Source organism: Oreochromis niloticus, linkage group LG5 (assembly GCF_001858045.2).
Source record: "Oreochromis niloticus isolate F11D_XX linkage group LG5, O_niloticus_UMD_NMBU, whole genome shotgun sequence".
Lineage (NCBI taxonomy): Eukaryota > Metazoa > Chordata > Actinopteri > Cichliformes > Cichlidae > Oreochromis > Oreochromis niloticus.
Window position 1 is genome coordinate 28,345,190 of NC_031970.2, and position 14,577 is coordinate 28,359,766.

Below are 14,577 nucleotides of genomic sequence, written 5' to 3' on the forward strand. Positions count from 1 at the left end.
AGAGCATTACTGTTAACAGGTAATCTTTCCTGCAAACCATCATTGGGAAGCTTTCCAAAAAAGGCTTCATAGTTTGTAATTCCAGCTTTATCAGATCTGAGCTGTTTAGAAAATGCAGATGTTGAGGCTTGAACCTGAGGACCCTCAAGTGTAGCCTGTTGTTGAGGATAGATTTAGTCATGTACTGCTGCAACATACCCCGTCCAGTCGGTTCACCTGGCACACGACCTTGATTATATAAGCTGGCATTTAACAGTCACTGTACTGAATGTCCTCCTCGTTATGGAGACGAGGCAGGCACATTTCAATACATGACTGCTCATCGAGGCTAGTCCACATATTTTCGTGTGGACTGTTGATATAGCTAAAATAGTCATGTGTGCACAGAATTTCTGAAAGGCTAGTTTTTTGGCAATTATGTGCAGAGGGTAACTGAAGCTTAATCGTAACTTAATGCAAGAAGAAAATCTGGTGTAGGCTTGTCTATAGATGTTCAGCATATTCAATTTTTAGGTCTGAAACAACTGCAGTGTGTATTTATACAGGTGGCACTTTTGTAAGCGCAGGTCTGGACAGTGACAAAACTGTTGTGGACTTTCAAAGTTGCTGAATGTCAAAACAGAGGGTGGCCACTGTGTTGTAAGATCATTATTTAACAAGGAACAAAAATGCTTAAAGTTTCTGCTGAACTGCTTCAAACGGCGCCAATACCCATACTTCCTGTTAAATGTCAGCCCTGAGCAACATGGTTTGATTACACATCAACCGTCCTTTGTTGTCAGACTTTCCAAGTATCAGTCTGAATTCATAACCTCCAAGTGTAGTAAGCAAATACTGATGCCAGATCGATAGAAACTGTTCATAACTTTTAATTTGGACAACAAGGATTAAACCAATGTTAAAATGACATCAAATCCAAGGCCTGGCTGGTCAAGCCAACCAACTAGTAAGAGTCAGGGAATGAGAGACAAATGGAAGGAAACCGGGGTAAAAAGAAAAGTCTAGCTATCAACTCAAGTCACCCTCAATATAAGGATTCACAGATGCGGGAGACCAAAGTTACAAAAAAAATATTTCTTCTAAAATTAAAAAAAGGCTTTTGCCGTGAAAATGATGGGTATAATCTATGTACATCATTCTCAGTTCATGTATGCATACAAAAAAAATCCACATCACAAGATGCTTGTGTTCAAGTATATTCACCATCTTCATCTCCTGGATTTAGCATTCTCATCTTTCCATTATTTTGAAATAAAATGTCCTTCAAAATAAAAACAAAATGCAGAAAACCACATTTTATGTCCTACCAATACATATATACTGTATAAATACATACATAAATATATTTTACATACAACAGCCATAAATTTGAAAAGGGGATATACAGAGCAAAGGGGAGGGGGGTGGTGGTAGTGTGTGTGTTTTAGCTTGTGTTGTAAATCGTTTGTCCCTCTATGATCTTGTCAGTCAGATATACTGGTGTGGTGCACGCACACATCACAGGTGTAGTCGTTCTCAGTTGGCCCAGTAAGGGGAGCTGCCGTAGCTCGACTTGTTGACTTGGCTCTTCTGCTGCAGGCTACTGGACTGGCCACGCTGGCTCGGGCCACCCTGAACATCAAACATCAATAAATAGGTAAACATCTGCAAAACGGGACATCCCAAAACAGATAAACCAGTATGAAGTGACAAAGATGAAACCCAGGAGACTGCTGGGAAGTATCTGTACCTGTCCGTCCTGAGCAAGATGGTGGTGCAGCAGCTGTGAGTGTGGTTGCTGGTGAGGCAAGATGTGGAGGAATGGGGCAGGTGCATAGCCTCCAGGAGCTGCTCCAGGGTTCAGAGGCCCTGGACCCCCCAGCGCTGATGGCAGACTGAAGGGAGGAGGGGTTCCTGCATGGAAACCCTGCTTATCAAAAGACTGCAGATAGAAGAGAGATGATTTATTAGTAAAGGCACAAACAGCACAGCAACACAACAGGGTGGGTGTGCAGCTGACATTTGTCACCTGGGTCTTATTGTAAACACTTCCACTGATGTCTGGCACACCGGAGTTACTGGATGTCACTGAGACCCCTGGTAGAAAAACAGTACAATTAAAACTTGAACTTTAAAAATTCAAAATAGCAACAGTGTCTTTTCTTTGTACCTTTCCCGGGGCCAGTAGCAGCAGATTTGGCTTGTGCCTGTGAAGAGGAGTTGTACCCTTTACTGTATTCCACTCCTGCCGGCCCTGCTGTCAGCTCTTCATACCCTGGAAAAGAAAACATCTCATCTCATCTTGTCAAACAAATCACAGTAACAACCCTGCTCGAATTGCTAGTGCTGACAGGCATTAGCATCGGTTTTTAGGAACCTGAGCTGAAGGTGTGCTGGCCATAGCCGCTGGGCTGCTGCTGTGTCTGCTGCTGGAAGGGGCTAGCCGAAGGGTTTCCCAGGCCGAGGCCCATGCTGTGCTGCTTGGCCGAAGCTGGTCCTGGCCCTCCAGGAGGAACAAACATAGTGGGGCCATATTGGAAGGTAGCAGCACTAGGTACGGCACCGGGCACTCCAGGGTAGTAAGGCAGGCCTGTGTAGCTGTAGCCTGGCGGCAGAAAGGCCTGCTGACTGCTGTGGTGCTGTGGCTGGCCCTGAGGCTGAGGCTGGGCCTGAGGAGGCTGAGGCTGGGCCTGGTTCTGTCCTTGGCTCTGAGCCTGGGGAGGCTGCGGCGCCGCCAGGCTTGTGGGGGGAGCTGGGGAGGTGGAGTCATTCCTGCCAAACTTTGTGACTTCACCTAGCAAAAACAGGAGAGAAGTCAAGTGAGAACAACCACCGGATTTTAGGATTTCAGACAAGGCCAGCCAAGAGTTAAGGTGCTTTACCTGAGTAGGGGTTGTTGGCAAGGCTCCCGTCTCTGCCGGAAAGAGTTGCTGCGGGGCCAGGGAATGTTATTCCATAGTAATCCTGCAAAGAGGGCTAAAGGAAGAGAAGAGGATCAGGAGAGGATCCACGACAACCTAAAAATCTAAACAAACACTAAAGAGATGATACACAAAAAGTTGTCCCACAAGTGTAACAATTCATCTCACCATTGGCAGTCTCGACTGGAGCATATGCAGGTCCTCATAGCCATAGATCTGCTGTGAGGCACAAAAACCCAGAAGGCTCAGTCTCACATCCTACAGAATACTGCATGTGTAAATACAAAAGCCCAAGTACACAAAAGTGACTCTAGATCTTAGAAGGTCTACTAACTGGGTAAGCAGGCAGCAGCCCTCCCGGGCCCATAATGTACTGGTTGGGCAGTAGAGGAGGCACACCCTGGGACAGGTTAGGAGGAGCTTTACCTGTTAAAACAATAACACACGTTTACTTTAATGTACGTCTAAGGGCTCTAATTTGAGCCACTTAAAAAGGTGGTATCATGGAGCCAGTGGTGTAGGTGAAAACAATGCCCTTAATGCATTACCAGTGGAGGAGGAGAGCAGGGGTGTAGTCCTTGGTGCAGAGAGGTTGGATGTGGCAGTAGCTCCATTGGAGCCAAGTCCCAGCACTGTACTGCTGGTGGCGGTAGCAGCTGAGTGAAGTCCGCTCGTACCAGCAATACCGCCAACTGTGCTGCTCATGTTGTTGCCCATGCTGGGCATGTTGGACAGGTGGCTGATGCTGCTGCTACTGTTGCTGCTGTTGTGGGCTGAGTGGAGTGCTGAGGCTGTGGGTTGGGATGACGTATAAGAGCCAGATGAGGGAGCCAGAGAGCTCACATTGCTGCTGTCAACACTGGTGTACTGTAGACAAAGAAACAAAAGAAGTGGCTTGAATTGAAGTAGTTCTATTTATTTATTATTTATTCTCCAGATTTCATTTCTTAAGGCATGCTGCCTATACTGGTTATTAAACGGGAGACACCCAGATGGCAGGGGGTCCTTTACCTAGGATCCCCTCCCCAAATAATCAAGACATTTATGCTTTTAAGCCTACCTTGGCTTTATTTTTATTAGGACTTTGGCACATCAGCCTGTTATAATTCCATGTTATTAAGCTGCAGAGGAAATCACACTGAGAACAAACAGGTACTTACAGTGTGAGAGCTGGAGCCCAGAGCTGAAACTGAGGAATGACTGCTGACATGACTGCAGAGGGAAGGCACAGTGGAATGTGTGATCATTAGCAAGTGTACAAGGAGGCACTACAAGTCACAAGGTTGGTTTTTTTGGTTTGGTTTGTTGTTTTTTTAAAGATGACACACCGAGAAAAAAAAAATCTTTCAACCATTTGGAGGAAACAGCAGGCAGATGGTAACAGGTACCCAAACAGTATGTATTCTCTTTTGGAGTAGGGAACACAAATGTCTAAATTAAAGCTATACTAAGTTACTGTGTGTGTTTAAGTGTGTCACCTGTTGAGGGAGTTGAGTTGGCTGACTGAGGGCAGGTCCGCTGCCAGGCCGGAGAGCGTGGTGGAGCTGTGTGGAGGCAGGGTAGACGGTAAATGGGAGGAAGGAGCTGAGGCGCCGTTGGTGCTGATGTTCATAGACGGTGACTCTGGTTTTGGTGTTGAAGAAGCTGATGAAGCTGAGATTGGGAGTACATAATCGTGTAAATAACCTGAATGAGCTTAGCCAAATGAAGAATGTTGACATTTTTAAACAGCAGCAAATATGCATTCAACCGACCAATTAATCAAAAGTAACTCACTGTCCAGAGCAGCAGAAGTCCTCACACCATTCAAACCGTTCTGGTGGTAAGAAAATATAGAGCAGCTGTGTTTTCATTCACTGATAACAGATAAGAACGTTTACAGCATCTACAAACACAGACTGTATCAACAAAACTTGAGTTCAATTCAGAGTTGACATTATTTGGCAAAACAGTGGAAATCAACCCTAAACAAATTTATCATGTTTGACAGGAAGTTAGTATGAGACTGAGCAAATGACTCATGACCTGTAATTTCTGAGTGACACTGTTTTTACAACAGGAAGTAATACTGTCTGGTTGTGTTGATGACCAATGACCTCAAAGATAGAAAATGGTCAAAGTGGAATGCAAACAGTCTACCGATTAGTTTATCTCCTCTCTCCACTCAAAGATTACCACCTTTGAGGACAGACTTTGTGAACTACTGCTCATTAGTCCCTTTTACTCACCATCACTGGCCCCGTGGCCTCTTTGTTCTGAGAAAATGCCAGTCTTGTGTGAGGGGGCATGGTCCCATCATAGCTCCCCCCCACCGTGGAGAAGGGAGATGAGGAAGGTACAGAGGCGGAGGTGGTTGAGGTTGTTGAAGAGGAGGAAGGAGTGTTGGTTGAGCTTGCAGTCCCTAACGATGAGGAGGTGTGACTGGGCAAAGCCACTGTGGAGGAGTGATAAACTGGCTCTGATGAGGAGAGGGGCAAAGACAGGGCCACCGAGAGAGGGCTGCCCAGTGACTCACTGCAAGGCACCAAAATGAAAAGAAGTACAGATAGGTTGACAGTTTAAAACTTTATGTACCATTTTCCATTCTGAGTCATCTATGATTAAATCCATCTTTTACACAGTATTTGACATACACAGTGTTTTGGGGATACATCTTGTTAAATGCATCGCTCTTGCATTGGTTTAGAAAGATTTAATAAGTGATCAGAGGCGGCACAGTACCTGAGCGGTTTAGAGTACAGGCTCGTCTGGCTCTGTGCCCCCGGTCCTGTTGCAGGTGGTGCTGAGGCAGGGGCCGACGCGGACTCCCTTGACGCTGCACTCACGCAATTATCCACAACTCCAAATTCTGGCAACGCCGACTCTGAGCCAAAGTCTAGAGCTCCAAACTGGAGGTTCAGTCCAGGAACATCAGCTGAGCCTGGCATCTCTACTGCAGTGGATGGGATCTTTCAGAAAGAAAGTGAAACAATCACGTTTTAGCACCTGGATATGAAGTATGTAAAACTGATGACTTTGGTTTGACTCAAAATTAAAATTCTAATAATAACGGCACACTTAAGGATAAAAGAATAAAAATAAAACCCCATGCGGCCCATAAGGTTCGTGAGTAACTAAATATTTATCTGAGAGCTTAAGGCCATTGCTATCTGTTTACCTTTGACGTGGGAGGTATCCTTCGTTTCTGGCCTTTGAGCTGTGCCCGTTGCTGCTGTGTCGTGCTGTTGCCCTGAGGGTCCAGCCCTGCATTTGGGGCAAGAGGTTTAGCACCAGCAGGAGCCATCACCGGGCCTGCCTGTGCTGGCGTGCTGGTGTGTTGGGGAGCAGGCGAGGCTGAAGCAGATGGTGCTTGCTGTTGCGATTGTGGACTCGTCTGACGCGCCAAAGGCAAGGAGGGGCCCGTGTGCCTCTGAACCAGCTGACTCAGCACAAGAGAAGGCTCTGGCTGCAGACCAAACTCACCTGCGGATTCACAACAACCAGAAGGAGCCGGGAACAGATTTGAAATAAGTGAATATAGATGCTTATGTAATAAACAAAAAAGAAAAAAAAAGAGAGCACCACTTTTCCATTTGTACACCTACGGCTGTACTGTGAGGACAGTGAGGTGGTGTTGGATTCTGAAGTCTTCATCTCCCAGCTAGAGGAGGAGGGTGGAGGTACAGGTGCTCCCAGGCCTGGCAGTCGACCAATAGAAGTGTTGCTTCCTTGGGTACTGACAGGAGGGGTTGCCTGGGATGAGGAAAGCTGACCCAAGCCAGGACCCTTCAGCTGTTCCAGTATCTGAACTCCAGGGTTGGCCTGAGTCCTTTTAGCCTGGCCCAAGTCCCCAAAACCAGCTCCCAGCACCGATGACTGGCACAGAAGAGGAGAAAACGGAGTCATCAATCTTTGTTTCTGGATCTCTGTACAACACATGGCAGATCAAAGACCATGTGACATGAGAAGGAGTGTAGAGTGTATTTTTACCAGAGCAGCATGTGCGTAGCTTGTGCTACTGGTGGCACTGCGGCTGTGCGGCTGCTGCTGGTGATGATGGGAGTTGGTAAAGACCAGACTCTGAGAGGAAGAAGAAGGTGGTTCTCTTGCTCCAACCACAGGCTTCTGCAGCAGAGAAGCGAGGTCCAGACTAACAGAAAGAGTCCATTCAGCCAATTAGAAAATATATTACAGCAACAAAAAAAAAGAAGAAGAAGAAGAAGAAGCAAAAATGTAATTTATGCACCTTTGCCCAGGGGTGATGTGGTTCTCAGCAGCAGGTGCACATGAGGAGGTGAACACTTTGGTCTCTGAGAGCTGCAGAAGGACACAAAGACAGACACACAATTGTTACACCATCAAAACATACCTGCTACTACCAGTCTGTAATGTGTGACACTGTGTCAACTCACACTAACATCCTCACTCCAGTCCTCAGCTGCCCAGTCTTCCAAAGTATTCCTCCAGGCAACTAAAGGACAACCAGTAATAAGTGAGAAGTGCAGACAGAATAAGCAGGTGTACAAGAAGCAGTATGCAAACTCTGATAGGGATAACGGTCCTGTCTGCTCTGTGGGCACACACCTGGAAATATAAGCTATGAGCGGTCTGTGTGTGCATGTGTGTTCTCTTGAGCTCACCTGTTCCATCTGTGCTGTTGTTGGTCGTCGTGTCCCAAACCTCTGTTTGTGTGGTCCCTGTCCCAGCCTCTGAGGTATAGTCAGCAGGATTGAAAGTCCTGGAGAAGATTTAAGGAGACAAATACTGAGACAGACACACAAACACACACACACACAAAAAAAGTGGTTTTCTAGTAATAGAAGTAATAGAAAATACTGCCAGATGAGAATGTGCGTAGTTAGAGGGTTTTAAAAAAAACCTTAACAACAGGCTTTTTCCCCCTCCTGGCTGCTTGGCCTTCAGATTTCTGTCAGAATGCATTTATCCTGTTAGTTTCTAAATGAAACAGTCAACTAAAAAAAAAAACATCTTCATTGTCATTGAAAATGTATTAATTTTCACCTAAAACTCTTTGAAGAATGAAACTCTGTGTGTGTGTGTGTGTGTGTGTGTGTGTGTGTGTGTGTGTGTGCGCGCATGTTGCCAGCATACCCCATCCCCTGGGCTGAAAACCTGCTTCCTGTTGGTGCTCTCCCTCGACCTCGAACTCCAGATCCTGTGTGATAGTCACACAAAGGTTAACAACTTACCCTCAAGTGTTCGCTATACTGACAGTGCTGTGTTGGTGCATCTGCTCACCTCTTCCACCTTTGACCCTCCGACCTCGGTCCGAGCCTTTGTCCACTGGTGTCACCTCAACACCGTTCTCCTCTGGACGTGCTATGTATGTAGAAACAAAAAAAGTGACTAACATGAACAGTAGGACAAACAATACTGAAAATTGAAAAACTGAAGTTCCTTACCCTGTCGGCTCCGACTGGCCCCCTTGCCTTTGCGGTTGCCAGTGGCACGACCCTTGCTAGCCTCCCTTTCGCCCTTCTTCTCCCTGTTCTCCTTGTTCTCCTTGCTTTCTGATGGGCCTTCTTTCACCAAGGGCTTCTTCTTTCCCACTGTTTCCCATGAGGTCTGAACACAGAAAAGTATTTTTTTAAATTAAACAATGACACCTTAAATAAACAGTACTGGATTAATAACATAATAATAACAATAATAATAATACATTTTATTTGAAAGCACCTTTCAAAACACACAAGCAAATAAGACAAGCATAAAAACAGGAAATGAACACAATAATAAAACAAAGTTTAAGAGCATGGAGAAGTTATACAGAGTAGGCCATCTTGAACAGGTGGGTTTTGAGGGTGGACTTAAAACAGGGGAAAGAAGTGATGTTTCTGAGGTCAGGGGGTAAGGAATTCCAAAGTCGAGGGGCAGAGCAACTAAAAGCCCTGCCCCCCATGGTAGTAATAAGACGAAATGAAGGAACAGAAAGAAGAAGAGAAGAGGAGGATCTGAGGCATCGGGATGGGATGGAGATCTGTACCAAATCAAAGAGATATGGTGGGGTAAAACAAGATACCAGCACTGAAGCATTCAATAGCAGCTTTAATTTAAAAGGAAAAAGGAAAAAGGAAAAAAACAAAACAAACAAAAGACACTGAATAACATTTTATCTGTGATTGCAGCTGCAGACAGCAGCAATTATTATTGTGAATAAACTGAAGGGTATTTTACATCCTTTTCCAATGAGCTACTGATGACAGACTGCCCAATTTAAAAGGTAACTCCTAGGTAGTGTTTTCAATGGAGGTTTTAGGTATTTTAACCAGCTCTTTAACCAGCTGCTTACAGCCCTCCTTCACCACCACTTAACTGCATTAGTAATCTCAATCCCTTCTTGTTCTTCCCGTCAAATGGAGTGCAGTTAGCGAGTGCTCCGGCTATGCCTGGTTAAACTGTTTGTTTACTTTTGAGTCACACATGCCTTCTTAGCTTGATTCTACTCAATGGTATGTTTTTGCTTCAAGTGGTGAAACAAGTTTGTTGTTCGCACCTTTAGCAGGAACAGTTTTTTCTTGAGTATTTGCCAAAGCATTGTGCTTTGTCGGAAGTTACCAAAGTAGCTCCCTTTCTTACTAAAAGCTTCTCACTGTCAGACATGTTTAAGCTTGTCTGCTTGTCCATGCTGGGAAACCTAAGTCACGGCGTCCTCATATCACTGGTACCGTGATATGGCACTTTTATCGTATTATAGCAGATGATATGATATGCCACGGCCCTAATGGTAACCCAACATGAACTTGTGTATTTTGTTCCAAGACATGCCACGTCAGATATTAGAGGGCACTGAAAAACATGAAAAAGAAAGCTGCGATGTTGGCGATTTTTGACCAACCTATGCTGTGACGTGTAAATAAATACAATAAATACCAGAAAAATTTTCCTTATTGTGCAACTACTCCTAAAGCATAAGAAAAATGTTTCAGAAGCATCCCTTTCTTTATGACATAGTGGACAGTACAGGTTTCAGATTACATAACAATGATAGCATTACAATAGAGACTTCCAGGGAAGACGGAAAACTATTTGCTATTTTTGGGCTTCCATGAAAGCAAAAACAATACTGATAGTCGAGCCTTACAGTCTTTCCTCAACATCTGAGCCAGCTGGTATTTTTCAAAACTGCTGAGACGTTCAGACACAACACCCAAGTGCTTACCAGGCATTTAGTGGCCTGTTTGACCTTGCGCTCGGAACAGAAGACCGAGGAAAATTTTGTACAACAGTTCATGATAAAAAAAAAAGTCACACAAGTACTCACAGGGACACAGCGCAGCTTAGAGACTGATTTTAGTGGATATGTGCATATCTGACAGAGCTGAGATGACACTACTTAAATTCTATTTTAACCAATAAGGTTCTCTTCAAATCCAGAGCAATGGCTCACACTCCACTTTAAGAGTACATGAAAATTTGAAAGTGACAGTACTGAACATTTTACTATATGGCCTGAGTATACACAATGATAGCAGTTAGCAAACCCTGATGATACCATTAAATGACACCAGCATTTTACATGTTTCATTTGTTTTAAAGTTTCAGCAACTTGTTCTCAACAAAAGAAAAAAAAATACACATCTCAAAAACCATCAAACAGAGGCTGTTATGAACAGTCAAAAGGAGATTAAAGGCTCTATATGTGTACTTTGCATTTATTCTGTTTGATTTCACCTAAAGTTGTCATTTACCATGTCTGTGTTGCTCTCCAGGAGGAAGTTGATGGCTCTGCTGACATCCTCATTGCAATCATGGAGCGCAACCATGCACTCATCCTGGTTTTTCCCCGTCACTTCCATCAGCTTGGTTAAAAAAGAAAAAAGAAAACATTAGAAAACAAGATTAGAAATGTCAAATGATAAAAACAAAATGCACAATGTAGATTAACGGAAGAACATAACAACATGGCCTGATTCTCCCTAAGAGTCTGACATAAGCCCCACACAGTCTGACAACTACTTAAGGGTCACTAACCTGGTTAACTTTGCCCTCAAAGTCAGCATCATTCTTGTCATAGATCATCTGAGCAAGCCGGATCTGCTCAGCAGTAGCCTGTAACACAGAAACAATTGGACAGCTTTTACCAAGAGAAAAATGAGGAATAAAGTATGTGAAATGTAAAGAGAATGAATTCAAATGTTTGGTTTGTTTTGAATTGTCTGAAATCACTTTATATTGTCACAATATAAAGTAAATGATTGTGAAGCTGCAATCAAAACAAAAGAAAATACTTTTCAGTACTGATCGTCAGATAAATTGCTTGTCACAGTTGCGTTGGGGTTTGTTTGGTTTTTTTTGCTTTTTTCTCTTAAAATGTCAGCATTTCAAAGAACTGTGGTTTTAGGTATGCAGTGGCTCACCTGTATTTGTTTCTGTGGTTGTGATGTGTGAGCGGAAGCTGGCAGCGCTTTTTCCCGAGGGCCCCGGGCCTTGTCGCCGCCCAGCGAGCTCATCATATACAGTATATACAAAACTCTGTATGTACAAAATAGAAAAATCTGCAGAAGGAAAACACAACATGTGTTGATGAGTGAACGGAAAGGAAAATAACACTGCAGTTACTGTGCTGCTAGAATAGAGCGTCAGTGTTTGTTTTTATTTTTATTTTATTTTATTTTTCTTGAATAAGTCCGAATGCCAAAAGTATGTACTCTAAGCCTTATTGGACAAATATGAATACTCCCCTTATGGAGGCTGTAAGCCCCACAGTTGGCCTGGTGACGCAACAGCTTTGCTGAAAATCTGGGTCAAGGAGGGAAAGCAACCCAGTGTCCTCTTACAAACAGCACAGAACTCTGTGCGTGCGAGGCAGAACAAACACTACACACCCTGACCCCACACCCCTTGCTTTTCTAGACAGTTTAAAGCAAATTTGTTGTACACACTCCAAGCACCAAACTTCTGCAGTGAAATACTGAATTCTTCTCTATACTTCTATAGTCCTGTGCAATATAGATCTTGTTTTACATTGGCACCAGCTAACATGTTTTTAAAAGCAGTTAGTAAACACTATCAGAACCACTTCCACAAGGAGGGCTTTATTTACCCATAAGCATACGGCCAATGTGACTTCTCAGTACTCTGTACTGCAACGTTTACCAGTGAATTTTCACTACAGTGTCCATCATAAGGACAACTACAGATGTTCCCACTCACCCATTTGTTTTATGTCAGAGAACAATAGCAAGTGCCTGAATGACGTTTGCAAATACAAAGCTGCCATTGGCTACTGGACTGAACAAAGCTTAATGCACAAGGACGACCAAGCTTCGAAAGGAATTTTAGCTTTTAAAAAAGCAAGAAAAAATAAATATATTATGCCTTTGGGAATATATGAAGTATACATAATAAAAATATTTAATAAAAAATATATAATAAAAATATTACTACATCGTAATTACGGGTATCGACAGCCATGGCCACAAACGATAACAAAACAATAATCCACTAACAGTATTTCGCAATTCCTACTATATTTATGTTGGCAACCAGAAATATCAAATCAGAGAAAAGTTCCACGAAGCCCCGTGTTTATATACATTAACTTATATCTGTTTACAAATATCTAAATTATATTTATCTACAGGTTATTATTCCAGTAACGAAGGAAGCAGAGGGTTGTTTTGAACCAATGCTAACATTAGCCCGCTGCTGTTACTTATATTTCGAGTTTAACAATGACACACTTTGCTAAAGGCTAACATCCCATATCGCTCTTTGAAAAATAAATCAGATTAACGTAGCATCGTTTTAGATTGAATACTGACCGACTTTGTGCCTTTGGTGTTATGGTCCCCTTTGTCCTCGCTAGCAAGAACCGAAGTTAGCTACCAGCTTGCTAACGCTGAGACCGTAGCGTCGATAGTGAACAAACGATGCAGTGGGATCGCGGATAGCTAACGATGCTATCTAAATCTGGTCCAAGTTGATAGCCAACGGCGGTCTAACTGGCTTCTTTAAGCTTTATAGGCATTTAAAGGTCCACACAGCCATGTTATGACAGTTGCCTTTAAACCAGACGTGCCGCAAACATGTAAACTAGACGCTAACCAAGCTAACAACAAAGGTACACGAAATCTAAAGCAAAGGCCTCGTAGCGAAGCACAATCCCATCCCGACATTGCTCGCCGGGAAACAAGACAACAGAAAAATTGCGAAAAACCATCCTTCACAACCTCGGGAAAGCGAAGCAGAAAAGCCAGCGACCCGGTGCTTCACCAAAAAAAGACAATAAGCACGTAATTCAAATACCCGAAAACACACAAACTTAAGTTGAAAAACGCAAGAAAATATGTTTTTATTACCTGCTAACACGCTTCACTCGGCCAGCAGCAGACAAGATGATCACGTGACGCGTGGTGCCGCGGTGGATGCTCATCTCTCGTCTCCAGGTCACAACTAAACTTCTCAGGTTTTACTGGATTTTTAATCGTGTTGTGCTTTTTGAAGACGCACACAGTTACGTATATCAGATAATGATATGATAATGTACATAAGTGCAGTGATATTTGCCAATCGCCTACATGTTTGAGATATTTGTTTATAAGGCATTAATCTCGCCAGTGTCAAGTTTACATTATTAAGCTATAACTGAGCAAAAGTACTTTCACGTTTCTTACATCTCTTCACTGTGTTTCTTTGACTTTGATTTCTCTCCCTGACTTATTATCTGGGAAATTTTCAACTTGCCATTTTTCACAGAGTTAACGTCATCTCTCATTTTTCAGCTAATGTGGAGGCAGAATTCATCCATATGCGCATTTACGCACTGTGTCATGTACTCAAAGTGTTCCTCTTTGCAATGCTATCTAATAAAGTTAGATTCAGATATCAATCTAGACATACTGTAGATCTTTTTTAGCTCCATTAATTACAGCATTTTGACAGACATTTTACTGCTGCTATAGATGAGAGAAAAGAAGAAAGCAAACTACACGAAAGTGATTTGGGGTGTTTTGTACTGAGCTGTATGACTTCACTTATGTTCAATATGGAGCGATTTCTGACTGAAAATCTTAAACAGTGCAAATCTTACAAATATGTAAAAATAACTATTACCGGCGCGGACACAGCAGGTATTTTGGTGGTTGGCTTTATTGTATATGTAATTGTAAGAGTTTCCCTTTCACGGCACAGAAATTTGAGAAGAAAATATTTAAATGAATCACACAACCCTTATTTACTGGTTTGCTGCACACTGCCTAACACTCAATTTAACGCTGAAAGAAGCAGACGTTACTTTGTTTGTGATATTCGTCAAAGCTTGAGAGTTCATTTCTTTTTAATGAGAGGGAGAAATGTTATCAGAGTGCGTATTGTGACAGGTTGATAGCTGTGAGCGCAGTGCTAAACCTTTGCTCTGTCCTGTAACACTTCACCCAGTCCTCACGCTGAGTGTTTACAGCTGTCTCCCTTTCTGCCCTTCATTAATAATACCCGTAGGTTACTTTAGCCTGTTTACTTTAGTTCTCGCCTACTTTAGTTCAGAATTAAAACGTGTATGCATGTCTCAGGAGTGCGCACAAAGAGCGATTTACATGTACTTTGTTGTTGTTGTTTGCTTTTTTTACTTCTCTCTGTCACACCCATAAATACCATGAATCCGTCAAAATAAAGCAAATATAGCAAAGTGTGACTGTGTTAGTGTGTTGGATTAATATATCACTCTTAAAATATGCAA

The 14,577-nt window shown here is 43.0% G+C and overlaps 1 protein-coding gene across 3 annotated transcripts; it reads right to left on the bottom strand.

The window, feature by feature from the left end:
• Positions 1-845: 845 nt before the first annotated feature.
• Positions 846-13,308, bottom strand: ubap2a (ubiquitin associated protein 2a). 3 transcript variants are annotated; one of them, XM_013269960.3, is made up of 28 exons: positions 13,202-13,308; positions 11,258-11,395; positions 10,872-10,949; positions 10,589-10,699; positions 8,303-8,465; positions 8,139-8,219; positions 7,992-8,055; positions 7,759-7,806; positions 7,520-7,617; positions 7,292-7,350; positions 7,126-7,196; positions 6,870-7,029; positions 6,485-6,755; positions 6,058-6,362; positions 5,622-5,848; positions 5,129-5,414; positions 4,677-4,716; positions 4,379-4,553; positions 4,061-4,112; positions 3,449-3,767; positions 3,235-3,326; positions 3,069-3,119; positions 2,862-2,955; positions 2,357-2,773; positions 2,150-2,254; positions 2,009-2,076; positions 1,730-1,921; positions 846-1,611 (listed from the first exon to the last, which is right to left on the bottom strand). In XM_013269960.3, the coding sequence occupies exons 2-28, from the start codon at positions 11,351-11,353 to the stop codon at positions 1,516-1,518; spliced, it is 3,819 nt and encodes a 1,272-aa protein (XP_013125414.1). In that variant the 5' UTR covers positions 11,354-11,395; positions 13,202-13,308; the 3' UTR covers positions 846-1,515. The 3 variants fall into 3 exon arrangements, with proteins under 3 accessions (XP_013125414.1, XP_013125415.1, XP_013125416.1); XM_013269961.3 differs by lacking the exon at positions 13,202-13,308 and adding an exon at positions 12,665-13,085; XM_013269962.3 differs by lacking the exon at positions 7,759-7,806.
• Between the last annotated feature and the right edge of the window lie 1,269 nt (positions 13,309-14,577).

What these genes read in the sequence shown, in the direction of transcription:
- ubap2a (XM_013269960.3), bottom strand. Translation starts at nt 11,353, where the DNA reads ATGATGAGCTCGCTGGGCGGCGACAAGGCCCGGGGCCCTCGGGAAAAA. An exon ending in TGGAGAGCAACACAGACATG is followed by an intron (nt 8,466 to 10,588) that starts GTAAATGACAAC and finishes TTCTGTGTTCAG; the next exon opens with ACCTCATGGGAAACAGTGGG. An exon ending in CCAGCACACCTTCAGCTCAG is followed by an intron (nt 2,255 to 2,356) that starts GTTCCTAAAAAC and finishes TTTCTTTTCCAG; the next exon opens with GGTATGAAGAGCTGACAGCA.